Genomic DNA, 27,366 nt, shown 5'->3' with positions numbered 1-27,366 from the left:
GTCCGGGTCAGCTGGCCTGCTGTGTTCTTTATCAGCTATCCCGGCGACAGCATGGCAGATTGCTGCCATTCCTCCTCTGATTCATTGTCTGCTGGACAAATGTTAATTGTTTTCATCATTGGCAGCCATGTGCATGTACTTGTCTCAGTCCTCCTTGCCTTCCAATTAATGAGTGGCCTTACGCTATTCCGACCATGTCCGCCTGCTCCGTCACAGCTTCCTCAGCTCTTCTCTCACTTGCTCCTCACATCAATAGAAGTGTGCAATGTTCTTTTCCTTTTTTTTTTTTTACAGATACATCCTGCATGGAGAAACTACTTTCTAAAGACTGGAAAGAAAAGATGGAGAGGCTCAACACAAGCGATCTCCTAGCCGATGTGAAAGGTAACATACAGTATGGTGATCGCGTCAAGAACAGCAAATGTGCAGCACAAATACCGCAACAGCTCCGTCATCAGTTTCTGCGTAATCTCAGAAACAAGCTTTTGCTTTTACAGAAGACAATGGCCTTTGGCTGCACTCTTCATTGAGATCTCCCCATTTATCTTTTGTTGGAATGTCCAACTCTCTCCAAAGTGCTGCCTCTTTCATTGCGGACAATTTACACCCATTGGTAGTCTCCGAACAACACAGTGTTGTCGTCCCCGTCCTGAGTTGTTCATCTGCAGCACATGTGGAGCATTAGTGCCACCCCGGTAACTGTTGAACCTGGCGTGTGCTTGACGTAAACAGAGCAGGAGAGATGCCACTATAAGGGGAGAGGAGCACAATCGTCTCCTGACTGAGTCTGCATCGGTGTGGAATGTCTCCAATCTGACAGCGAACGCCCCGTGCTGCGCACAGTACAGCAAAGCACAAATCAGTACTCCCCGAAAAAGGTTGTTTATGATACGGTGAAGGTGGGCCGCGGATGGGCAGGGCTGCTTCTTAGTTCTTAGCACCGACTGATACTGAGTACTCTGGAGTGTTTATACAGCACAGGGAAGCACAATAGCAGCTGGCTGATAACAGCGGGCTGTCACCGGCTCTTCATCTCCTCCTTCATGATTCCGTTCAGCAAAACAAAAACAAAATCAGCATCATGCCGGTATTATTCCATCTTTTTTCAAATGACGTTCTAAATCTAGATTTTTCTAAAACCTACCTGAATCAAGCGATGAGGGATTCTCTCCGGATTTAGAAATTCACTAAAACGTCAACTAAAACAAGTAGGCACGAGATGAACTCTGCCTGCTCTTGCATATTGTGCTGTATGAGGTGCGCCAGAAAAGAACCAGGACTAGTGTCTCAACATATCTTAGGTCCATACTACGAACTGCAACTTCTCCTCTTGGAAGCAATCTTCCTGGAATCCCAGGGATTTTCTCAGCCTTTTCTGCCATGCCTTAATGCCCTCCCGGGTCATCGTCATGTTGTCTTCCACGTCTTTAAATGAGTCCTCTTGATGACCCACATGAAGCCAGGTCGGGTGATTTGGAAGGTTGCCACAGCACAGCGATGCTCTTCTTGGCCAGGAAGAGTCAGATGCTCAGGGCATCACGTTGTCGTGGTGAAGCAGTCACAAGTTGTCACAATTTCTGCAAAGAATCTCTTAGTAGTCGTGCTGGTTGATTGTCCAGCCGACATTGAAGAGGAAAACTTAAGTTTGATTTTGGAATATATCTTTTGTGACACCAGTCCGGGAACCTTTCTGACACACGTTGTATGCCATTCTAGAAAGTTTATGTGGTTAAGGGTTTTTCAAACTCATTTTATTGAATTCGAGGCAGCGTTTGATGAATGGCGAAGAGAAGATTAGTTGATGATCTGTAAACAGCCTGAAAATAAACATTACAGCGTGTCTTGTTGATGAGTTATAGAGAGGGTCTGTGCACCTTTGTTCCTAATAGAAATGTTTCTGCTATCACAGTGGCAGATTTAGATTTTTAATTAGCGTGCCATTTCATATGACTGTAGACATTTCAAAGGGCTGCTTTGTGCCCCCGCTTACAAATGTCTCGCGCTCTCTCCCTCTTGCCGTTTGAAGTTGGCCTCATGTAAACATGGGCAATTAAAAAGAAGCCCAGGGTTGGAGACTGACAAGGTCTGCCTAATTAAAACACAAACAAAGGTGCCAAGTAGAAAACACCTTCTGATTAAGATCTTAAGTGTTATGATGAATCAGTTGCACCATTCATTGTTTGGTTAAAATCAGCACAAAAGGCAAACTTGCCTGTCAGTTGGAGATTAATAAAAGAGAGTGAATAACAAAGGCTGACAGCGTCCTACTGGATGTGTGGCCTTGCATCATCTGTGTTAATGGCTCACCATTTACTCCTCCAATTATAATGAGCTGACAACCTTTTGTCATTGCTCTGTCTTGCGATTGTTCTACGAGAGAGAAAATAATTTCATTTGAGAATAGGTGCAACCCAGGTTGACCCTTGGCCCACTTTTTTTTTTTTTTTTTTTTATACATGAAAAGACATCCTCTCCCTCGGTCTATGTTGGAACCTGCCTCGAGTGCATTTCCTCCTTGAGGTGATCATGCACATCCAGCAAACAAATAGTATAAAAAACATCACAGCTAACCTGTCAAGACATTATGCGAAGCTAATTCAAGCACACTATGTTTTAAAAGCTGGTACACTTAAGGCAAACGTGCAGAATAGTGTTTTAAGGGTTCATGCGTTGATAACGCCAACTGTCTCCTCACGCATGTTGTTCGCTTTTACTATCAACAGCAGCAGCAGGCAAAAAGCAGAGTAAGGCGTATTAGTGAGGGATTTCTTTTCACCAGTCAATTCCTCAACCGCTATTTGTTTTCATACCTGAGCTTAGCTGTCAGTCTCCAAGCACGATGAAGAGGGAGATGAAATCTCCTGAACAAAAACCACAGAGTAAAAGCCATGGTCGGCTGGAAGGACTCCAAACCGCAGAAAGTACAAGATAAGAAGGAAGAATAGAAGAGCTCGATATTCAGTGGACATGTTTACTGTAGCTCATCTGCTTATCATAATACATCTCGAAGCCAAATACATGCACAAGGACAATGTGATGCACTTTACTGAGGCCGATCAGATCATTGTGGGTGGCATCTACTTCAGCAACCTGTTCTCACAAGAAGTCCAACAAAATGTCAAGCAGTGTAATTCGTCGACGTCGTTAGTTCTCTCAATGAATTTTCTTCCCCATGCTATTCAGTGCATCGCGACACGGCTTTGAAAACAGACCGTTAAATCCTTCTGATAGTTGAACTGCAATCTCTTCGATAAAAGTACTCATGTATTACTACTAAACCAGCCGGAATTTGAGAATAGGAGATCTGCAGCCTTAGACTTTTTAGGATCTTTAGGAGAGGCCATTTTGCCACTTGCTGTCGACTGAAAATGACATCATAGTTGCCCAGGGCTCAGGTAACGACCAATCATGGCTCAGCTTGTGAATGTCATATGACTAAACTCAGAAAACTGGTGAGCCATGATTGGCCGTTACCTGAGCCCTAAGTAACTATAATGTCATTTTCAGTTGACAGCAAGTGGCAAAATGGTCGCCTCCTGAGATGGCTAAAAAGGGATAGATTTTGCTTCATAATTCATATTCCATGAACACTGTATTAATCAGAATGCCATGTTTAGACTAGTGGGGCCGTCATCTCGTTTCGAGCTTATCACAAGCCCATACATAGTTACTGCTCGCCATCCCGTACTCAGGGCCGCACAGTCTACGGTAAAGATATTTGCAGCTATCAAGTAGGTTGACAGGAACTTAAGTTTAGCAGGAACGATGATAACTGATTCTCCCTGTGAAGGATTAGGATGAAGGCTTCATTTAAATTAAGGTTAAGGGGTTAGTTTAACAGGCTGTAGTTCTAGTACACTCACCTTTAAGCATAATATTTAACACTAGGGCTGCAACTAAAGATTATTTTAATAATCGATTAATTACATTAAAAAATAATGTGATAGTTTCCATCCCTTTACGCTAAAATTATTTCAAATTGGCAATGCAGAAAATGCACAAAGATCAATTATTGATGATTCACTTCCTGGTTTGGTCCGTAACATGTCAGAAAATTGGAAAAAATGTTGATCATTGTTTTCCAAAGTAAAAGCAGATGTTTACAAATGTAATATTTTGAAAAATGATAAAGGTGGAACATGAGAATATTTACTGTTGAGAGCTTGAAATTCCAAGGATTTGGACAGTTTCAAATTTAACCAGGTCGGTCAACGATTGATCGATTACCAAAAATATTCATCAATTAATTTGATAGTTGCTGATTAATTGATTATTCGTAGCACCTCTAATTAGTAGTGTTATTAGTTGAATTCGTAATGTTTTGTGTGTGTGTGTGTGTTTTTCACTTCACTTAACCAAGTTAGACTTTTTTTCTTGCAGTTATCTGTTTTTTTTTATGAAATGACATTAAATGACCTATTTAAAAGACTTTTTCAATTAGCTAATATTTCACAAAATTACCCTCTCAATTGCTTTATTTATATGAACTTTGAATACATTCAATGCAAATATTAGCTTCTGTGTTTGAACTCTCACCTCTTGTGTAACAGCACAGGCAACTACAATTGTAATCAAATAAAGACATAACACCCAAATTAAGAATCAATCCAAACAGGGTTTTATTATTATTCTTATTATTATTATTCTTATTATTATTTTTATATTTTTTTTTCTGCGGTTTTTTTAGAGGGGGAAAGGTAGAATTGTGGAATAGCAAATCAGATTATATCCAACACAGTGGTCAGTAATGGACACACACACACACACACACATGCACCAACAAACAACATGCACACACAAAAATACACAGTGTTATTGCAGATAAGGTTGCTCTGTGCTGCATGCATTGCTATGTTCAGGGGCTTTGAGCCTGTTACTCAACAGGGCTGTTTACGTTTCCCTGCTGAGTGCCAGTTTCCAGGGGGGTGGCTGGGAGGCAGAAAGAGAGAAAGCAAAATGCTCATGAATGTACTCAAAGTGAAGGAAAATATATAGTTCCTAAATTGGAACACAAGCTGTATTCAGTCTCTCGGAATTTGCAAAAGAGGGAGGGGGGGAAAAAAAGCTTACCATTGTACACTGCCGTTCAAATGCGCAGCTCGAAATCTGAAGCAGGAAAATTGGGGCTCTCGCACTGTCGCAATCAATTTGGGAATGGTGTCTACATGACAGTGGTCGGGCGCACACAAGCGGCCCTGTGGCGAGCAGATAAGTGCAAGCGCTTTAGCAGGAGAACACAGGGCAGGGCGAGGCAGCGGTTGAGACCGATTCGATGCGAGCCCAACAGTACCTGTGCTGCATTGACCGTTAACACACAGAGATTTGTTCAGACACTTGGATTAGCATAAATAAAAGACTCGAAATTTGAACATAACAAAACACAATACATTCTCATATTTTCTCTGCAAATCAGTAAAGGAGATGTGATGAAAAGCTTTTAGTATAACCCAGTGCGGTACGCGGAGCCCACAGCGAAGCGAGCCTCCAAAACGATGACAATAAATCAACACCTTGCATATTACATTTGCACAAACAAACAGCACACAACAGTATCCGTCCACTCGCTCGTGTCCAAAATGCCTCCGTTAGCATTTTGTGCAAAACACCTCAGTCAAGTGTTTGCCCTGTGCACTCAGGTGAAATATGAGCCACACTAAATCATTATTCCTCAGGCCACAGTCACCAGATGAATGTACTGGAGTGTTGAAGTGTGTGTTCTTCTCCTCTAATGAATTGTGGAATTGAACCTCCGGTAATGCGAGAGTGTGTGTAAGAGAGTGTGTGTTTGTTTATGTTTGCTGCTGCGCGTTTTGAGATTCACATTTTTGGGTCTTTCTTTGGGTGTTTGTAACAACTGACTATACGACTACGAGTGACATTTGGCCTTCTAGTTTTCTCTGTTGTATTCTCCCCTTTAGAGTTTCAAAAATATTATAAAATGGGTTGGCTTGACAGGCTTCCTTCGCTACTCGCTGTTTGATTACTGCGGATTTACTCTATCGAGGATTTTCATGTGTGACCATACCTTAATCTATTGCAGTTTTACCTTGCTATTTTGCGAGTTTTCTTGCTATTTTTCTTCCTTCTAAGTCAGACCACTCGTATGTGTATTTTTTTTGGGGGGGGGGTGAGGTGGGGGGTTCAGATTCATTTTCATTTTGATTTGTTCAAAACCGAGACCATGAACATTAGGGTCGCGTTCAGAAATTCACTGTGATGCCAGTGCACTACTCTGAGAGTGTGTGTGTTCAGAGAGGCAGAGCGCGCTCCCCTCTCATTAATTTTCGTACACAGTCTATGTTCTAAACCAGCAGCTCGCACTTGAATCTGGACTGCCTGACGCACTGGCGCACCACAGCCCCAGTTGGAGCACCTAGAATACGCACCGGCACTCATTTTGTGATGCACTCCGAATAACCGAGTGGTCACATTAATTTTTGAATGAAGCCTGCAACTCGCTATTTATTCTTCATTTTGCATTTTCAAAGTTCAATTTATGAAGCGTAACAAGTGTTTAGAGTGGTGGGAACCGTGTGTGGGGGTTCATAACGGCTTAATAGAGGTGTATATTTGACCGCCGGTCAGTCCGTCGGTTATGTCTGTCAGTCAGTCCGTCAGAAGTATTTTGGTCCGTCAGTCGGTCTCCCCCCCAAAAAATCCGAAAGCTGTCATCCGCCAGTGACGGACTAACGGTCTGTCAGTGACGGATGACAATTACACTGACGGATGAAAACCTCCTTCCGTCATTCGTCAGTCCGTCTTTTTGAAAAGGTGTCCCATCATTCGCCAATCATCAGCAAAACGGGCATCCATCACCGGTCTGTCAATCTGACGGAGTGCCCACCTCTGATTATTACTATTGGTTTAACGCTTACACAGTTGCCACTCTTCAAGAGCAATGACCTGAAAGTTATTGAAAACGTAACAAGCAGTGTACGTTCAGGCCTAATGACCGCAACCAATGAATGATTGCCCTGTGAAAAGAATGAGGTAACATTCAAATCCTACCTTGATCACTGCCTCAGAGTCATTAGCGCTTTGTTCACGGTAGACCTTGAAAAGTGTTTATATCTTTTATATTTTAAGAGCACAAAGGTCAAAATCTAGTGATGATTAGCAGTACAGAAAATGGATGGATGGACAGATGAATGGAGGAGTCAAAATCATCATCATTAAATGGATAGGAAGTAATCTTTGTCATGTAATGTTCTTTGTTCAATTCTGAGCCAGTGTCACAGTCTCGTCTTTGTCACATCCCTCGATCGTCCTACAAATTAAAGAATGAATTCTGCAACAACAGCACATGCTTTTCTGTTTCTCCTGTGTTTGAATTTCAGGGCCATTGGCATTCACGTGGAGTGATATGTTTAGGTCGAGTATCTATCTTGACTGAATGAAGTATCCTACCTTGTCCAGTGTCACGGAGAGACGCTCAAGTGCTGCAGCTTTCCTATTAACATAATTAAACTGAAGAGTGTGGCTTCCTCCATCATCAAAATATTAGTCTCCATCAGTGTACAGCCGAGCCGTGCAAAATGAAGTGGGCTGTCATTAATAAACACTTCAAGTTCCAGTCTAAAGATCTGAAAGTGTCTGCCGTCACCCCATAAATTGTTTTAATTCAATAAAATAACCCCCAAAGTACGATGTATATGTGGTCACACACTTGTCGTAGGCAGCATATAGCTGATAGCATGATAGCTCTCAAGTGCATACACATTCGGAGTGTTAGAAACCAAGAGGGTCAGACTTTCCCAAATTTGATCTCATCATGTTCATATGATAAAGAAGAACTTTTGTTTGCAAAGATGTTGCAGGAATTGGCCCCAATCCAACAATTTAGAGCTTGAAAGCTACGATCAGATCAGTTGATCAGCTGATACAGGAAAGCTTGTTGAGTGAAGGTCAAGCAAAATGAAGACTCTACGTCCATTTGGTATTTTAGGAGGAAGGTTCTTTGGACTGACGATTATTCTATTCAAAGTCCTTTTCCGGGTCTCTCAATCAGCTCTTTGTTTTTTTTTTCCTGAGAAAGAATGGACAAAGAGTCAGATGACCGGTGACTTCACACGTGTGTGCATTTATTCCTGACACTCACGCACCTTACTTTGAATGTGAATGTGTGAAGACTGTTAGAGGGTAGTGCTGAGATGAACCTACAGGGCTGATCTGAGTGCCGTTGAAGCAGTCTACTCTGGTATCATTTCGACACATTTGAGTTTTCTTCGAATAGACTTGGAGCATATGCACACATCCACAAAGCTGGCTGATTAAGAGACAAAGACATTGCAGTCTGGTTGCTCATAAAAAGAAACAGTTCAGATCAGGTCATAATGGCTCAGCTGTCCTAACCAAGGGAGAGGAAGAGAATAGGGCGCCTTGTGATTTTCCCCCTTTTCACCCTCGGCCTCCCTCGCTTTTCTTCTTTTTTTGTGCCTGAATCTTTTATCTGTGTTATTCACTCGGGACTCTTCAAAGTAACAAGCCTCCTTCTTTTCCCCTGTACTGGACTTGGAACCCAAATTAGAGACTGCTTGATTAGAGCCGAGAGGAGGGAGCCAAAGAGAGAGGGAGATGTGAGTATTGGACAGAACAAATCGCACCCCTACAAAGTGCCTTTTATCCAAAGACCCCAAGGCTCAAATACCCCCATTCCTCCCCGAGCAACCATGGCTCTGCTTGTTTTCCTCTTATCATTTATTTAGTCACCCGTTGCTGTTTTTTGCCCTACATTGTGACGTTTGAAAGAAGCAGGAGCGTCAAAAGGTGAATGTTGAGGGGACTGGGACTGGTGTTGAACACCCGGGCTTCTGTCAATTTTGATTGAATCAAATTTCGTCTGGGGCCGCAAAAGTCTGAGTACACCTTGGCCTCTCTATCCAGGGGCATTCCCTCTGTATTGTCCTGCTGGGGTTCACTCACCAAGGAGGAAGTTGTCACAGCACGTTAGGTGGAGCTTCATGACCGCATGGCTTCACGTCGTGCCCATCTCTGGGCTGTCTGTCTGCAATCTTGGGTGCGATGTGAGGAGACGTGTTCGCCCCGCCACTGTTAAAAGCCATACAATATGCAGGAAACAGCCTCTTTTGTCGGCAGGCGTGTCAGGCACCGACCACAATTTTCCTCTTCTGCACAACCCAATAAAACTTTTATCTGCATTTTAAAGCTTATCCATAATTTACAACAGGATGAAAGAGATTTGTAGTAAGCAGTCAACAAAAACAGGTACAACGCTCATGTTTTTATTCTTAATATCATTTGAAAGGTGCTTTGCTATCACGTGTGCAAGAAATAAAAACAAAATGAGTAAGTAGAACTATAGCGGGCCGTCAGGGCTTCCCCACAATTCAGCTCACCCATGGCAACAATGGGCCCTCTGTTCGTATTCTCTTAAGAGTCTGGACAGGACATTGAGTGGAAAGCGGCCGGCGGATTCTTTTGTGGCTCGTTAGCAGCACATTAACACAGCCACTGAAGTAGATACGCTGTACATTTGTGATTATTTTTGGCACTTTGAGCTTTTTATCATCATTGTGGACATTCCCGAACTACTGGCTGTTCCTCGGCCATGCGGAGTTTGAAAATGCTTTCCTGCTTCAAGTCGTGCATTCATAGCCTTCATCACGATTTTCTTTCTCACTTCCTTTGTAGATTACGTGTTATAGTTCCACCTACAGCTGCTATTTATTGTGATGGTGACACATGTATGTTGCTGGTGACCTGTGATAGCACAGACACTAGCAAAGGTTAACGAAATTGGGGGCGATTGCATCAATTTTACAGATAAGGCATTCACAACAGGTCCAGTCGGGTGAATAAGAAGTCAATTCAAGCTGCGCGTGGGGCGAATGAATAGCCGCTTTTAGGTGCTTTTTTTTCACAAGAAGTATAAATGGAGAATTGCAGCTCTCTTCCATTGCAGCAGGCAGCGAAGGAAGAGCGAGATGAAGTGAAGTTCATATGAGCCAGCCAGTAAATTGCCCTGAATGGCTTCTGGAGGTTGACAGGCCCTATTAAGACAAACGGCTTTCCTCATCGGAGAGATAAAATAAATCAGGTGTTTAGTCAAATTAAAATAGTTTGAGTGGAGAGGGCCCCAGGGAGCTCTCGCAGAAACACAAGACAGATGTGGCCAGAGACGAGAGGAAGACACCCAGGGAAGAATCGGCTTCTGCTGGCCATGAGCCAGCTTTCACTAGACTGTTTTTGTTAGATCACCGTGGCTTTCTACCGCGCTCCCTCCTCTGTCACTTTTCCCTACGTTCTCCAGAAACAGCTTGTCACAAAGGACTGCAGTCGGAGGAGAGTGAGTTACTGTCCCGCCTCTCACTGGCAATTATGTTGGCTGTGTAAGTCAATGGTGGGATCACTTAGCATTGATTAGGCGGATGGAGAGAGCAGTGCAGACCGCAGAAAGAACTGACCGTGTACATGCAAACATTTGCCTGTTCGCATGTTGGCCCAGTTTGCATATTGGCCCAGTTTGCCCCTTGGATGGCTGGAGGTGAAAGCTGTTCAAAATAACCGGGAACACCTAGAATTGTGTTTTCCAAAGGTGTGCAGTTCATTTTGTGTGCTTTTTGAGCAGTATATGGAATTAAAGCTTAATAATCTAAGGTCTAGCTTGAAGTCAGTCGCAAGAAGGAGTCATGCCATGTCATCTATGACAAAACTCCTTTCAACTCTTCATTCCCTTGCATCGGGGTCATTTCAGCACACTGTGGCGATTGGTGCTGCTGTAAGTTTTAAACATACACACATCAAACTACCAAGCACTTATGACACACTAAATCAAACAAAACACAAATTATTTGTGGTTGTTGGCTTCCCCAGAATTATTCGAGCGATAGCTTTCTTATTGGTAACTCAGTAATGTTTTTTTTTTTGCCTCTTCCCCTAACACTTCAATTCCATTAGTTCAAACTTGATTTTGCGCTAGCGGTGCTCTCTATGGCGAAAACCATAAGAGCTACCTAAAGCGCAAAACCCTCTTTTAAATGTGTCAGTCTCCACCCCTTTTACACCTGTTTCCAACCATGCGTACAACCTGCTCGAGTGAATGAACGTGCAATTTAACGCAGGCTCTTTGGGATCTTAATAAACCATCACAGTCTTAGAAGATCACGAGCAACGAGAACGCCGCTCGCAGTCTGTTAGTGTGAACAAGCAATCTATTGCCAGCTATTTGGGTTTTTACTAAATCTGGCCCTTCATGTCCTTCACAACCAGCCTGACTTTTCCTGACTAGAGCTGCCATCTGAGTTAGCCAGCTCCCTGCAGCTCTTTGTCCACACAAGAAACAATTACTTCCCTTTATTCTTCTAAAAGCTACGACTACCCGCTCCAATCAAACTGACCATTACAGACCGTGTGACCTTAACACAGGTTCTCTGCGTGCAGTTTTCTTTGTACTATATATTGTGTATGATACACAATATGTCAGCAGTACGCACTTAGCTAAGGCACTTTGCAGACTTTCTTACAAAGCATTCAGCTGCCTTGTTGGCTTGGTTTGCCACAGCTACAAGCTATTCTTGCTCACATTTTTCTTTCAGGTCTAGATCGGCTGTCGTCTTTTTATGGCTCATGCTTTTTCATCTTAGCCATTCTTCTCCCTCCTCCTCTCAACCTTCATCCTTCAACACCAACTTCCTTCACTAGGTCATTTAGGTCTTCCTCTAGCACGCTTGCCTAGCAGCTTCATGCTTTTCTCCTGTGGACGTGTCCAAACCAACAAAGTCTGGATTTTCTAACTTTGTCTCCATACCTTTTCGAGCTCTTTTCTAATCCTATTCAAGATGGTCACTTCTAAACAGAACCTGAACATCTCTATCTCTGTCAGCTTGAGTTCTTCCTCCTGTTGTCTCTCCAGTGCCGCTGCCTCGAAGCAGTACATCATGCCTGGCCTCGCCAATGTCTTATAAACCTTTGCCTTCATCCTAGCAGAGACTCTTCTGTCACATAACGCACCTGACGCTTGCCTCCACGCATTTCAGCCCTGACAAGTGCCTCTCTTGGTCTCTCTTTCTTAGGAACTCCTGAGAGCCTGGAAGAGAAGGAACACCAGCTTTCCACAATGATCAGCCAGCTGATCAGCCTACGAGAGCAGCTCCTTGCTGCCCACGACGAACAGAAGAAGCTGGCCGCCTCACAAATGGAGAAACAGAGGCAGCAAATGGAGTTGGCTCGTCAGCAGCAGGAGCAGGTAAGCGCTCAAGACGCCTCGCCAGCTGTCCACCACTTTGATTACTGCATTCACTCTTGAAGTTTTTTTTCCTAGATATGTCCACACACTAGATACATTACAAATTAAGTGTCATTTTACATCCTCTTTCATAATGAATTTTATGTCTGGTGTTTAAATAAAATCTCCCACATGCAAGCAAATAGGGATAGATGCTACTTTCTATACAGCTTTGGATATTTCAGTCATGCTCTCCTGCACACATTTATGCTCTACAGCAGGAAAAACATTATTATGACTTGTACTAGGAAATGCAATGGGATGTGAGAATTAAATGTTATATAAACATGGACGTCCTCTAGATCTTATAAATTGACTCCTATTAGAAAGAGGCTGGCATTAGATTTGCGGCACAAATCAGGCCAATGAGCCATATTGTACAAATCAGCAAATTAGCAGAGGCCATGAAGTGTGTTAATGTCTGGGAAGAAATAAGGACACAAACTATCCACACGGGCGACACTTTTATTATCAGCAGCCAGCCTAATGGCTATGAGTCAATTATCAGCAAGGAGTTCACCCAGAGTTTTCTCAGCACACTCTCAGACCTTGCTGGGCTAAATGAACAGCTTGACCATATACCTTGAAGTGATGCATTTGCTTAAAGTACACTAATAATACATTAACTGTATTGATTTCGTTTTCAATCCATGATGTTCATTTGCAAACTACATTCACCGCTGCGGGCTTTGTGGACATTGTGGCGTTAAGGAACAGTCGCATACGATGTTTTATTTTTTCATCATATTTGAAATTGGAGGAATATTAATGGAGTGGGGGAGAGGGGGGGGAGGGTGGCTGAGGGAGCCCGCTGAGAGCGAGAATGTCATCAAGCCATCAGCATACAACGCAGTAATTAGCTGTTGACACTCGTGAGGGAGCCAGCACAAATTAATCTTGACACATTTGCAGACGGACGATAGCTTACAGTGAACACTTTGTAATTATATTTAAAAATGAAAATTAAATGACACTTAAAACTAGGTTGTCATGCTCTATCAAGCAGGGATGTAGGGAAAGAGACTGCTGGAATGAGAAGGATTACCGTGTGGCTGATTGTCACTCAGACATTGCAGGACCTTGGTTTGTCTGTCCTTTAAATCATTTAGGAGCATTTGCCACCACTTTGACAGTGCGGTACACAGTTCAGTACATATTTATGATTTAACAGCCATCTAAAAACAGCTTCTATCATTCAAGAAAATATTTGGGAAGAGAAGATTTGTTTTCTGTATTTCCCCCATTCTTATTCTTAAAGTGTCATCAACACTAATATATATCTATAGCAAACCAGCCAATACACCTGGACGTCTTCCACCTGCATCTTTTTACAGTATTGTTCATTTCTCATCTCATTTCCGCTTTCCAAACAGATTGCCAGACAACAGCAGCAGCTTCTGCAGCAGCAGCACAAGATCAACCTTCTACAGCAGCAAATCCAGGTCAGTACATGTTTCTCGAGGCCACTGAGAAACAATATCTACACAAGGCAGGTTATTCACCTGCGCTGATGGGCCAGTCAAAAAAAAAAACAACACGTCCATGTAATTCTCGCCCTCTCCACACATCTTACTTGAACATTGCAACCACTTGCTTGAAACCCATCCATCCATTATCTGTACCGCTTATCCTCACAAGGGTCGCGCGGCGTGCTGGAGCCTTTCCCAGCTGTCTTTGGGCAGTAGGCGGGGGACACCCTGAATTGGTTGCCAGCCAATCGCAGGGCACACAGAGACAAACATCCGCACTCACAATCGCACCTAGGGGCAATTTAGAGTGTCCAATGAACTCACCATGCATGTTTTTGGAATGTGGGAGGAAACCGGAGTACCCGGAGAAAACCCACGCAGGCACGGGGAGAACATGCAAACTCCACACAGGGAGGCCGGAGCCGGGATCGAACCCACGACCTCTGAACTGTGAGGCGGACGTGCTAACCAGTCGACCACCGTGCCGCCCACTTGCTTGAAACCATGCAAAAAAACCATTAAAACCAAAAAGTCTAGATAGGATTAACCCTACATTTTGTGTATTATATTAAAGAGTATTCTAATAGCTTTCTTTGATCCTTGAATACAATTATTTTCCTGTAAAATACAACAGGTGAATGATACACCAAAGACGTACAACTAATATCGCATTTGAATTTGGCTGTGCAAAGTGTGCAAATAATTTTGGATTTCTCCAATGAGCCGTCAAGCAACTTTTTCAAGTAAAACTAGGTAAAAGTCCGTCTTTGCAACAGTGACTCTCCTCTAAGTTTGGCTGCACAGTTAGCAGAGGTCAGTTGCCACAGGAAGTACATAAAAGTGAGTGAACGGAGTTAATTTTTTTTAGTGCGTTATTAAATTTAAATTAATCTCCATAGTTCATGCTTTAATTTTGACAGCAGATATATTTGTATACATATATATATATATATATATATATATATATATATATATATATATATATATATATACAAATTTTATATATGTATGAATTTGAATATATTGACAAATTTAAAAAAAGGGCTGGACTAAGCATGGCCGGAAGTGGATTTTGGTCCGGCCCACTAATCGGCCCTCATGCGTGTGCGTGTCACGACGCGGCCAAATTCCATCTCAGCCTACTCGGTGAAAGGCTTCTTTTTAGGCTTCTTTTTACTCCTGCATTGGCGCAAGCGACAACTGCCGCATTGATTCACATGACCGGCATTGTGCTGTTGGCGACAGGTCTGCAACACATGCCACGCACACATCAGGAATTGTTGCTGCGCTGATCGGTCCATTATGTCACATGTTGCGATGACATACAGTTTCCCACACAGAGAGGATGCACCACGCAGCTCATTGCTGCTGCAAAGCAAACTAGTTTGGCAGCGGCGTGAGTGTTTTGTCAATTTTGTGTGTGTAAAGAAGCTACTCACCCACGTTCCCCCTTTGCAGCCACCTTTCAGATCATTTTCACAATACAATTAAATGCATCGTCTAGTCATCTCGGTCCCTTTATGGTTGTAGCAGGCACAATATCCATTGTTGTCGATGTCTTTTTGAAGCGACGCCCCCCCGACTTGGAACACAACAGTTTCAAAACAACTTGTCTCCACGAGTATAGTCAAGCTGCGCGCAGCTCTCAAGGATGGCGCTGGCACATCAAGGTGGAGTTCATGCACTTCTTCTGGCGTCTTCCCTACTTCCGAAAATACGCCGAAGCAAACGTGCTGTGTAGTTGTTTGCTGGTATGCTTTTATTTTGAAGGCGGGGAAGTGTGGAAAATGAATAAGTAACTTGTTGACTGCGACTTCATATTGTCTGTTGGACCCAAATAATTATACAATACGACAAAACCAACCCCGGGGTTGGGGGGGTGATCATTTTTATGAATAAGGGCGGGGGGTCGAGGCCGAAAGGGTACCCAGGTCAAGGGTGGAGGGTCCCGGCCGGACCGGCAAAAAAGGGTCAAGTGCCCAGCTCTGATATAGATATATATATTTTTTATATATCGGTTATCCGAATTTTAACCTGCTCAATATTCGAATTAGCATCGGCTTCCAAAAATCTATATCGGTTGGGACCTAATTCTAATCAAATGTAATGTTTTTTTACATTAATCATTGGGTGGGCTAGGTGGGATTGGGGGCGCTACGGAATACAGGGGAGAATAATTAGCACATCTTAATTAACAGAAAGAAAGTAACAGGATCTAATGAGTAGATGGAGCAGAGCCTGGAGGTGGGCGACATGAAAGGGGCTGGTAAATGCCTCTGAAAGTCAGCAAGTCTCACAAGGCCAACATGGCACACTTTGGCAGAACCCAGGATTTATTGCCATTCTGCCACATGGTCTCTTTCTTTCCCTGCCTTCATCTTCACAGTTATCAGTTTGCTTTTGTGAGTGCCTGATGTGATACAGTATGAGCTGTTGCACTGAAAGACCACCCAGGCAGGGCATCGCCGCTGAAGGCAGAGTGTACTGGGCGCCTCAGGGACGATCGCTTGATGTGGTCAAGGTTGCAAGCCTCCCTGGCTAAATGAGGCTAATGCAGAGCATGCAAGATATGTGCGCATATTTCTCCACATTTGCGTCTATTTTCAATCATCACTTCAGTTGTTTCGACAATGCTGAAGTGAGTAGTCTAAATGCTCATATTTGTCTGTATCTTGAATATGGGCCTGATGATGGAGAGGTTCAAGCGTGGTCAAAAAAAAAAATGTTGTTAGATAAACAGTCAAAGGTCTGACACAAAATGTGTTATCATTCCTTTGTAAATGTCTGAGCTCAAACCAAAAATTGCTAAAAACTGATTTTCAACAAGCAGTTGGTAAACATGCATTGTACTTCCTTACACTTCATATTAGCATATTTTCAGTCATTCCAGTATAGTGCCTGAAAAAATGTTAAGAAAGAAAAAAACTCTGCTATCATTCTTGTAGGCACATACTGCAACCACTACATGGACTACTGCCACATGCAGTATACCGGTTCAGAGATCTTTGTAAGGTCAACATTTTCTTGAAATGGCCACTTCTATAGTGCTTGTCCTAATTACGCTGATCTAGAGAGCATTCAAGTGCATACATTTGAAATGTGGCAGAAACAAACACGGTTGAAGTCCACACAGAAGGGCCCAGCTGAGATTCAATTGAGAGACAGAATTGCTAAATACATATTTTTACAACCTAAAATTGTTTTACATTGCATCCTACTAAACAATATCAAAACACACTGAACAATCTCGGAAACACTCTCAGATGAAGTACCATATACATTACTAAGTATTGGCATTAGTGCTGTCATGAAGGGCCCTCCACGTGAGAGGGTACATCCTTAATTCATCTCACTTTTAGAGGCCTCTATTTGCTTTAGTCATGTAGTTAAAGGTAAATGACACCTGAAAATTCCACTTGATGTAGTTTTGAGAGCAAGGATTTCGTCCCAAATGTTAATTTGCAAGCACTTCAACAGAGAGAGCAATTTTGAGCCACAGGTTCGTTTGACCGTCCATCTCTGAAACTCCACATTTACTTCATGATACATTACAAAAACACACCTCCAAATCGCAGATTTCTGTATTTGTTGTAAAGCAGTGTTGCTTTCGGCAGACATTTTAGATTTAGTCTTAGTCTTTTGGGCAAAAATGCTTATTAGTTTAGTCACATTTTAGTCATTCCTATTCGTGATAGTTGTCGTTTGGTTTTAGTCGACGAAAACTAAAAAAAAAAAAAATAGGCTAATACAACAAATACTCAAAAAGGTTTTCGTCTAGTTTTAGTCAATTTTAGTTAAAAATCAGACATAGCCTACAGGTTTCCACCTAATAGCAAATACTTTCTGATCCACTAAGGATTATGCATTCCACACAGATAAAGTGGTAACAATGGAATCAATGCACATTACTCCAAAATAAGCCGAGAACCAAAACGTTTTATTTGGCAATTGTTGTGGCTTTATTTCCACCTAGTTTGTGGCCACAGTTAACTTTACTGCTGTCTACAATGGATCATGTTGTTATTTCTGCTTGGGCATCGTTTGAATTTGATTCCGGTTCCGACTCTGGTCACCAAAGCTCGTCATCACGTTATCATGAAAAAAAAGGGGCGTTAATGAAATAATTTTATCATCGTTCTTGAAAACAACACCAAAGTTAACCAAATACTGAAGAACAAGGTACAGTGGACCTGCATACTTACAGTTCTGCAACCGCAGATTCACGTATTCAAGGATCTAAAAAAATATTTTCAAATATGTTTACATTTTTTATTTAGTTTGAAATATAGGATAAATATATAAACAATATAGGAAGATATTTGGGGTTTACAAACATATTGTATTTATTTATTTTTTCCAATGCCTTTTTATTGGCCGCCAATTATACACAGATTTTCGCTCTTCACGGGCAAGCCCGGTCCACTGTATTGTAAAACAGTCAAATGTTCGCCTATGATTCATTGGGTGACCAAAAAAATTATTATCATTTTTTTTTTAAATGAATGCCCGATTAATAAGATATCAATTTTATTCTGCTAAATATCGGAATAGCAGAATCGGCCTAAAAAAATCCATACTGATTGGGGCCGAATTTTAATCCATGACATCTTTGTCATAATTAATCGTATACTCACACTTCCGGCCTGTACGGCACTGACCTTGAGCAAAGTGATGAGTGCTTGTTGAGGGGTTAAATTGAAGATGTCACTGGCCATCAAAGTCCTTCTGTTTTCCCTTGAGAGAGGAAACTTAAAATAATGCATCATGCTGCAGGCATCATATTGATGAGGGAAGCCATCACATCAGTGGCAGTCATAAACTGCCCGGACAGTAAAACCACGGGCGCTGCAACTTGAGACTCAACTTGTTGACAAGCAACATTTGCTCTTTCAAGGTTTTCATATTTTTTTCTTTTTTCTTTTTTTTTTTCCCCGCATTGTGGATCGAAGGAAAACTGACAGAAGTGAGTTGCTCTTAGGTTTAGTTGAAGAGCTTGAGAACAAGGCTGTGTGCAGTTTAATCAAGTGGCTGCTCTCTTCGTCCTAGCTCACTGTTCTTACAAGAGTGAGGGGGGGATTTAGTCTTTGTCCTCCGGGATTACAATGTCACTTGTTTTAAAGATAGCAGATGTTTCGATTGCAATGTTAGGGGCTTATTGAAAATGTCAGCTCACAGCTTTGTGTGTGTGTGTGTGTGTGTGTGAGTTTTTCCCCCTTCAGTGAGTCGATCCTTATTTTTGGCATTAATTCAATCCTACGATGAGATTAGCTCTGAGTTGATTTAGTCTAGAGTTGTTCACAGGATTTTATGCCATGTACACATGTGGCAAATAAACATATATATTAGCAGAGGAGGCATTTGTCCCCAAGTTAACTGTGTTGCTCTGCAAACGTAACAATAATGAGCAAACTGCATTTCCCCATAATTTGTTTTGCCTCACATCCCTAACACACATTTAACTGTGTTCCCCTCTGCTGGGCTTTTTATTTCACAATAACACACTGTTGCATGCTCAGAAGCACATTCACAGAGATGACAACACAGGACACCACACACTGATACAAACATCAAGAGAATAAATAGTAGCTCAAAGGTCAAGCTGAACTTTATCTTCACAAACAGGCGGGAGTAAGCACATGAAACAGTGGAACTCTTTTAATCACGACAACAAAAATACAACGGCTCTTTTTAAGTGAAAATAATAACATGACACCGTAGGTTTGAAATTACGTGAGGCATCCTTGTGCCAACTGTGAGAAGTTCCACAACTGGAGAGATAACGACTTTCTAAGAAAAGCAAAGTCAACTCATATTACAATATTTTCACTTACAGCCCCACCTACCCCCACTCGAAAAACTACCTGCTCAACAACTTTCTGTTCATCACATGCACATACTGTATATCTCAGCTTTCAGTGTCCCATTTGGAGCATTTGTTCCCAGAAAGACGCAAATTGTATGTATATCATGTTCATTAAAAAGCAGCAAATATTAAAGGAATAAAGACTGTTGCATTAATGTTCAGGGCACACACACCTTTTTAAAGCGTTTTTTTATGGAGGAAGTAAACAGCAGGGGACATTTACTTCCATGATAGGAAAAAAAGATTAAACACACATAGGCAGGCACACAATTCTGTTACTTTCAAATTAATTATGCTATGATTTGATGTTTTTATAAAGTACAACTTCGTAGGGTGCTATTTCATATTAAAACACATTACATGTGTTTGTTTGTTTATTGCTGGAACATATTATTGGCATCTGAATTCATTTAATGACGAAAGACGATTTTAAATACAAATTTTCAATAGGCACCTCTGTGTTACTGTATATTAACAAAGGGGCTTGGCTAAAAATGACCCACAATGGTTTCCTTCCACTAGCGAAATATGTACTGAGAATTATTCATCTTCCTAAATTCAAATGGAATATTATTATTCTTATTATCCAATGCAAATGCGTATTTCCACGCACAGATTGTCTCCGGGTGCCAATTTAAAGGTACAAAGCCTTCAGAAACTAAATGATGGTAAATATTTTAAATCAGTCAGATTAGTTTAAATAATCACATGGCCGCATAATAATGTCGGGTTTGTGTGTGCGTTCCCATATGCTTTTATTGTCTTGCCGGCACAATGACTGTCTCAGTGTGTGTGTCGGGGGGGTTTGAAAAAGTAGACATTGTTAAAAAAAAATGTGAGTCCCCCAATTAGTGAAGCTATATTGTAACTGTAAGCATCATAACAAGAGAATAACAGCACGGGGAAATGATAACATGCTTGTGTTGATGATGTGTGTTCTCCTGCGAATAGGATTATGTGAAGGGGGATTCTTGGGTGGTGGGGGCATTAACAGCCCAGTCAGACACACTTGGCCTGCACCCATAGAGGCTCAGTCCAGCCTGTTCAGCCCCCATTTAAGGAAGACTGTTAGCTGATGAAGATGTGTACATGCAAGAGTGAAGATAAAAGAAAACCATGACCTGACTCATTAGCCCCTGTGATTTAATATATTGACACTTGGATACAAACAATTCCCTTTAGTGGACTCTACTGGCAGGGGAGAGCTCCATTTAATTAGTTATGAAATGTGACTTCTTGTCTGGAAGCAGAAGAAACGCTGATGTTATATAGTCGTGTGCAAATTGAACAATAAAGCCATCCTCGCACTGTTAAAACGTAATCATGCGCAAAAAAAAAAAAAAAAAAGTAAAGGGTAGAGCGGATACAATCACAGCAGTTTTCTAAATGAACACTGTCAAATTGTTAACACTAATTCCTGTTGCACAAACTTAAACAGACGCTGCTGCTTGAATGCTCTGTGTCTACTGGGAAAGAAAAATAGGCTATGATTCCCATTTGCCAGCATGAAATGTGAAAGTCGATAAATATGCATGATAAGGTGTGGCAATGAACACAAGCTACTGAACTCTCAACATAACGCTCAATGCCGCGCTCCGCCTTAGCCCGTGAGTCATGACGCTAATTAAACAAACGCTCGTTATTGTTGGGAACAGCACAATAAAAGCTATGCTTTGTTGTGTATTCAGACACCTCAGCAGTTTTGGCAGCGATCATTAAGAGGCTCCACCTGAGAGTTGCCACATGAATGTGCGTAATGTGCGAGATCACATTTGAGGGTCTCCTTAAAAGTATCCTGAGGGGTTTCTAAAGCAAATTTTAATTCTGGATTTGCCATCTTGACAAATCTCCTCTGTCAGAGGCTATGTATTGTTTTTTTTTAAGGTATCAGTCTTAAATAACAATATTAAGACCCTGTTTAGTACAATTTAACGTGTATTCTCAGGGCTGCCACACACAATTATTTTGCTAGTCGAATAGTCACCTACAGTAGTCGCGATTAGTCAACTAATCGGATCATAAATAAATCGCGGCATATCGCAACAGCAAGCAGCTGCCGTTATAATAACGAACATCATTAGCTTATAGCTTCAATTATTTTAGGTACAGAATGTACAAATTAAAAATAAAGACAATTAAGATGGTGGTTCATTCAACTTGGGTTAAACTTTGTAGCTTGTACCAGCATTCCTGACATGTTTATAAAAGATGGAGCAACCTAAATTGAAGGCAATACTGTGGCTTTAACATTTTTGTGTAAATGTTTCGTACATTTTAAAATGGAACCCCAAACTATGCACTAGGCAGAGTTACATTGATACTATGAATCTATATATGAATACAAAAAGAAATATGAAGAAAACTAAAATAAACACTGTTTTTTTATTTTGTTTTTCTTCAAACTTCATCCAAAGCGTTTTGTTTTACGTCACTAGTATGCACAATTTAAAAGTAGTAAATTGATCTACACAATGGAAATGTGCGATGCACCTGAAACCCCAAAAATCGTGTAAAATTAGGTGGAACATCATTTTTTTTAGCACTATCAATAAGTATATTGTAACAAACTCAGTTGTGTTGCCGTTGAGGGCTTGTGGCAACTATCTCATGTTCTGAGCTCTCCGATTTCCCAGCTCGTGAACGCAACACTTGCAACCATAACACTCAACCGTGTGTGCTCTTCCTGCTTTGATGTCAACCACGGGCAGACAAAAACTGTGTTTTGGTTGTTCATAAACGTGGGTTCCCGGACTAATGCCTCTGTAATCCATAGTAGAGGCTACAATATATTAGCGTAGCAAACAGGACATCCTGTTACAACGTCAAATCAAACACACACGGTAACCTGAATACGCTAAATCCAGCTCGCTTCTATACACGACTGGCTCTTTGTCAGAAATGAAATCAGGTATCAGTGTTTACCGTTTAGATGATCGAGCAATATAGGGTGACCACATTTTGATTTCCCAAACAAAACGACTCTCGGACCGGCCTCGAGATACTGAAATGATACTCCAAGATGCCATACATTATAACGCTAATAAATTTAAAGTAGAGCTGCACGATATTGGAAAAGCATGCAATATGCGATATGGGTGTTGCATATTGCAATATCGATATTATTGCGATATTTAACTGTACCTAAAGAAATGACACCTTTATTATCTAATGAAATAAACATGTTATCACATGTATTTACAGACAAAATCGTTGATTGACTTTGCAGAGTGTGCAATGTTCCCTATACGTATTACAATGAGGCACCTGTTTTTTTAGACCTTGACTACACTGAGTCAAGAGTGGAGTTGCTTGAGTTGAGGGAGAACACATATCGCAGTGTGATGCTGATCTGGCTTCTCCTGCTGATATGCATAAACGGTGTTTTTTCTACTAATGTTGTGCAAACTGTTTTGTCTTTGCCTTGGCTTTACATGACCATCATCTTTAGCGGCGGCCACACTCGCACGGAGAAAGCATTGCATTAATGGGATCCACTATGTGCGGGGGGGGGCGCCGACAGCTTGAAGGGGGCGTGTGTTTTCTTAGGGCTGGGGGTGGCACAGCAAAGTATTCAGCCCATCGCCAACGTAAGAAAGGAGCTTCTTGTTTTCGGGGTGGAGGCGAATCCAAGCATTCCTCAGCCGAACACAGTGAATGGGCTATGTTTCCTTGCAAAGTCTTCCATAGGAAAAGAATGTTATGGCTTAAGTTTGTTGGTCTTTATCACTAAATCAGTTCTGAATAAATGACTGATTTTTCCCAGTTTGCTTTCAGACCTTACTCTCAATCATAGGGACGAAGCCTTGCCATGAATACCAAACATCTGTGACTAATGGAGAGGATCATAAAGCATCAACGCCATACTTCTAGAACGTACACAATCATGAACACAGTTTACATAAACACCTGTATTATATGTATATAATAAACCACCTTCACTTGAGGCATGCTATTAGCTAGCATGGTAGCCTAACTAACTCGCTAGCACATGGGCAAAAAATGATGTGCACTACCACTTCACAAATAGAGTATAAGTAATGAAATTTACCTTGTGCCATTCACACGCAATGATAAAGTTGCAAACACAGAACTGTGAATATGTAAGTGTTCACTGTAAAAGCTTTTACATATTGTTTCCACCAAGCAGTTTGGTTTGGTATGGTTCAGTTCAGCCCATTTTTTGACTTTCTATTGTGACGGGTTTCAAAAATCTGAAGTTACGGCCGCAGTCTTTTGTTGAGTTAGCAATTGCCCCCATGTTGACACGATTTAGCTGGCAGGTGAATAATCCATGACAAATGTTTTCAAGACCTTCCTGGAGTCCAACAATGATGGTGCGCGCGAATTCACTCGTTCCCATGTATGTGTGGTGTAATGATGCAAGACTCAGACCCACTTGTGGGTTTGTTTGTCTGCTCGCTCCTTCTCGTCATTAGAAATGCCGTTTGAGGGGGTCCCTGAGGATATGCGCGTTCTGTGCGAAGCTTTATTTCGTGGCGAGACCTTGAAGAGGTATTAATTCAGAAGATCGCATATCCTTTGCAAACACAACATTTACTTTTAACGTTGAAATAGTCAGTATTTTGTTAAAGGGTGAAATGCTGGAAATCTGTGTGTTAGAGAGGAAATTGTTTGTATGATGACGTGTTCCCTTTACTTCCTAAAAGAACACAATTCTGATATCATTCATATTTTTTGGGGGGGTTGGGGGGTCATTTTTAGAGAGTGTAGATATGCAAGCAGTTATACAGAGAATTGTGATGAAGTGAGGTGGTGTGATGGGGAGGAGTGGAAAGATTTAGGGTGAGGTATGTAAGGCGGTTTTACAGGGTTGGGCTAGCCTGCTTTCAGGCTCTGGTCGACGTAATACAGACTTATTGAAATGGCTGATTTCCAAGAAGGCTTGTTTTACTGTGTAAGGAATTAGTAGAACAAGAAGTCATCTCTTGGTTGTTTCCTCTTGATGGCCTGACCACATGACACTCCAATTTGCTGCTCCTTATCCTGAGCGGCACATACACATAATGAACACAGGACTAACGGATGCGCAACGTCACTCTAAAATCTGAGAAAAGACTGTTCAGTGAAAATATTAATACACCAAAATATTAAAGTGTGTTTTGAGCATAGTTACAGCGGTGAGATACGAGTGACATAAAATTAACGTAGTTTGACATAAGCATTTTTCCATAGAATCTACGCGGCATTGTAAGCAATGGATATTTGAGCACAAACTGTGCATCAAATGTGTAGACAGACAGTATAACAATACCCACAGGCATATATTCTTTATCCTCTGCGACTAATACAACTGCAGCTTACTGAGTCACTTAAAGTTGTTAAGGGAAACTATTCGTCATTTGTCTGCGTGAATGTTTTATACTATCGGCCAGTGGCCTTGTCATGGACACCAGAAGGAATTAATCATGATGCACAACCATTAATTAATTCTGTAAATTCAATTTAATGCTGTTAGAACATAATTACACGTTTTTTATGGTTGTTGTTTTTATGTCAAGGGTAGAATGGATTAAAGGCATTTCCATTCATTTCAATAGGGAACGATTATTTGCAATGAGAGTGTAGTCGTGGAATGAATTTAACTTGTATCTCAAGGCACCATCTTGTATGACTTTCCCTGTCTTTCCTAGAAATGACCATAGACTTATTTTCTGCACACCATTGTTGAAAGTGACTGCCATGTGATATGTCAGTGTGTGATCAATTTTCAGCTGTCTGCAGTCAACAACTGTGCTTGAAGAAGCCGTCCATTGTTTCAATGAGGGCAAAATTCTCACGCTGAACAGATCATTCAAGCTCGCAGGAACAAGTGATTTTCAACTGATTTTACTCCTGATTAGAGACCCGTACGGCGTCCACCAGAGGACTGTGTACACCCAGTGGTGAGCGTTAAACGTCCACTATCTGCTGCTGCTGGGCCGAAAGCCAGACAGATTCCCCGCGATCGCCTTCCATTTAAGTGGATCACAAAAAGGTGATTTCTTCTCACTCGCAGCGTTCCATGTGCAGCACCCTGGCAAGCAGGGGGGAAGAAGTGTGATCTCTCAGTTCTTACAGCAACAGCTGGATCAAATTACAGAAAATCCCTTCTGTAGAATATGTAAAAAAAGAAAGTGAAAGCTGGCAATATGACAGCTAATAAATTGTGGATGTATGTATTAACATGAGACGTCAATGACATGTCACAACTCCCTCTAAAGGATTTTTTTTGTGTTTGTGATCATTTTAAAACATTTCATATCTATATTTCGCCTGCAAGCCTCTCATAACTCACCTGCTTGTCTTTATTTTTACGCCAGAGTTTTTACAAAATACTTTTAACGCGGTACTTTCTAAAAGTCCGCTTGAGGCAGATGAATTCTGAGCATCTGTGTGAGAGGTGTGCTTCAGGGTGTCAAGTAGCACTGAATCAGGATATTAGACACAGAAAGTCCTTTGAAGCCAATAACCATGGTTAAAGAGGCACGGGTTTTTCTTACCGCTTCTTTATCTTGTCAACGCTCACTGATTGTGACAGTAAAAGCAACAGCCTCTCCCTGTTCTCATCACTTGGCAGTGCGTACAGAAGCGAACCCGAACACGTATCAGTGCATGGATGTTCAAGGGTGAAGGTATGGTGGGGTCCCAAGGCCCTGTGGGGGTTTTGAACAGGCTTTCTCATCAGACGAACACAGTAGGCCCAGGCCAGTGTTGTAATGCCAACTGCACGTCCATTTGCATTGTTTGGGAGATGCATGCTTGGCTGTTGTGGTTCATTATTGCTGAATACAGGGTTGCCAAATGGACCTTACAGCGCACGTTAAGGTATGTTATACTGTGGTCATGCGCAGATCAAATTTCTTAGACCCAAGTCTGTATACAAGTCACTATAGTCATAGACTGGTTTTGGGCGGCTGGAACATATTAATGGCATTTCAATTAAAAAAATGGAATTGATTCATTAAAAAAGTGTCCAGAACAATCCATCCCACATAAATACAGTTAACTGCTTTTACATTTCGCTAAACGACGTGAAACAAAACAAGAAAAAATGTGGAAAACCGTGAATGAACTAATCCAAAAGATGATAAATCATTCTTAGCAACCTGACTAACAACTGCAGAAGGTTTCAATATGGTTTCCCTTGCCTTACAACTGAAAGTGGGCTCTATTTATCAAACACTCAGTAGACTCTCCCCTCAAAGCCAAACAGCTTGCGCGCTGGTCGGCTACAGACTTCATCGGGTCATCTGAATTGATGAACTATGTTGCGAGGAGACGAAAACCTCTGCTGGAGCGCGTCCTGGCAGAGAGCAGGGCCTGAGCCAACTGTCTGACTGATCACTACAGATGCTCCTCTTCAAGTATTCCAAGTCAGATCCTTAGTGCCGGGTCTTGAGGGACAAACAATAGCACCTGTTCCTCATAAGATTGCCCACTCATGGTTCTTTAATGAAGCCAGAGGGCAGATGGTGTGAAATTACATTATCCAGTTGTTAGCGGTGCTGTGACAAAGAAGCGATGGCAGCACAATGACGCGTTGTAACTACGTACACGGAAAAGTGAACGATGGCATCCAAGTGATCTTTGCAACTCATTTGGCACATGCAAATCTGATATTGTTTAGCGTAATACATGTTTTTTATTCCTTGTGTTTGTAAAAAAAAAATCACGTCAAGAGGATGTTGAAAAAAACGAATTACATATCAAACAACAATTGTAATGTTAAAATGTTGAGGGCAAATGCGATTAGATTATTTTTCCAAATTATTTAGCCCTGCTCTAGAAAG

At 41.6% G+C, this 27,366-nt stretch overlaps 1 protein-coding gene across 5 annotated transcripts in view; it reads left to right on the top strand.

Moving 5' to 3' along the window:
- sox6 (SRY-box transcription factor 6) overlaps nt 1-27,366 on the top strand; it is a 155,250-nt gene that overhangs the window by 73,154 nt on the left and 54,730 nt on the right. For all 5 annotated transcript variants that reach the window (XM_086025553.1, XM_086025551.1, XM_086025550.1 and 2 more), the window contains 3 exons: nt 295-384; nt 12,033-12,205; nt 13,618-13,686. In XM_086025553.1, the coding sequence (XP_085881679.1) occupies nt 295-384; nt 12,033-12,205; nt 13,618-13,686 (332 nt within the window). The remainder of the gene's footprint in view (nt 1-294; nt 385-12,032; nt 12,206-13,617; nt 13,687-27,366) is intronic.

Source organism: Filicampus tigris, chromosome 3 (genome assembly GCF_054856515.1).
Source record: "Filicampus tigris isolate MCC_2025a chromosome 3, RoL_Ftig_1.0, whole genome shotgun sequence".
Taxonomy (NCBI): Eukaryota; Metazoa; Chordata; class Actinopteri; order Syngnathiformes; family Syngnathidae; genus Filicampus; species Filicampus tigris.
The sequence above is the reverse complement of the archived record's forward strand: the minus strand, read 5'-3'. Positions and strand labels throughout refer to the sequence as shown.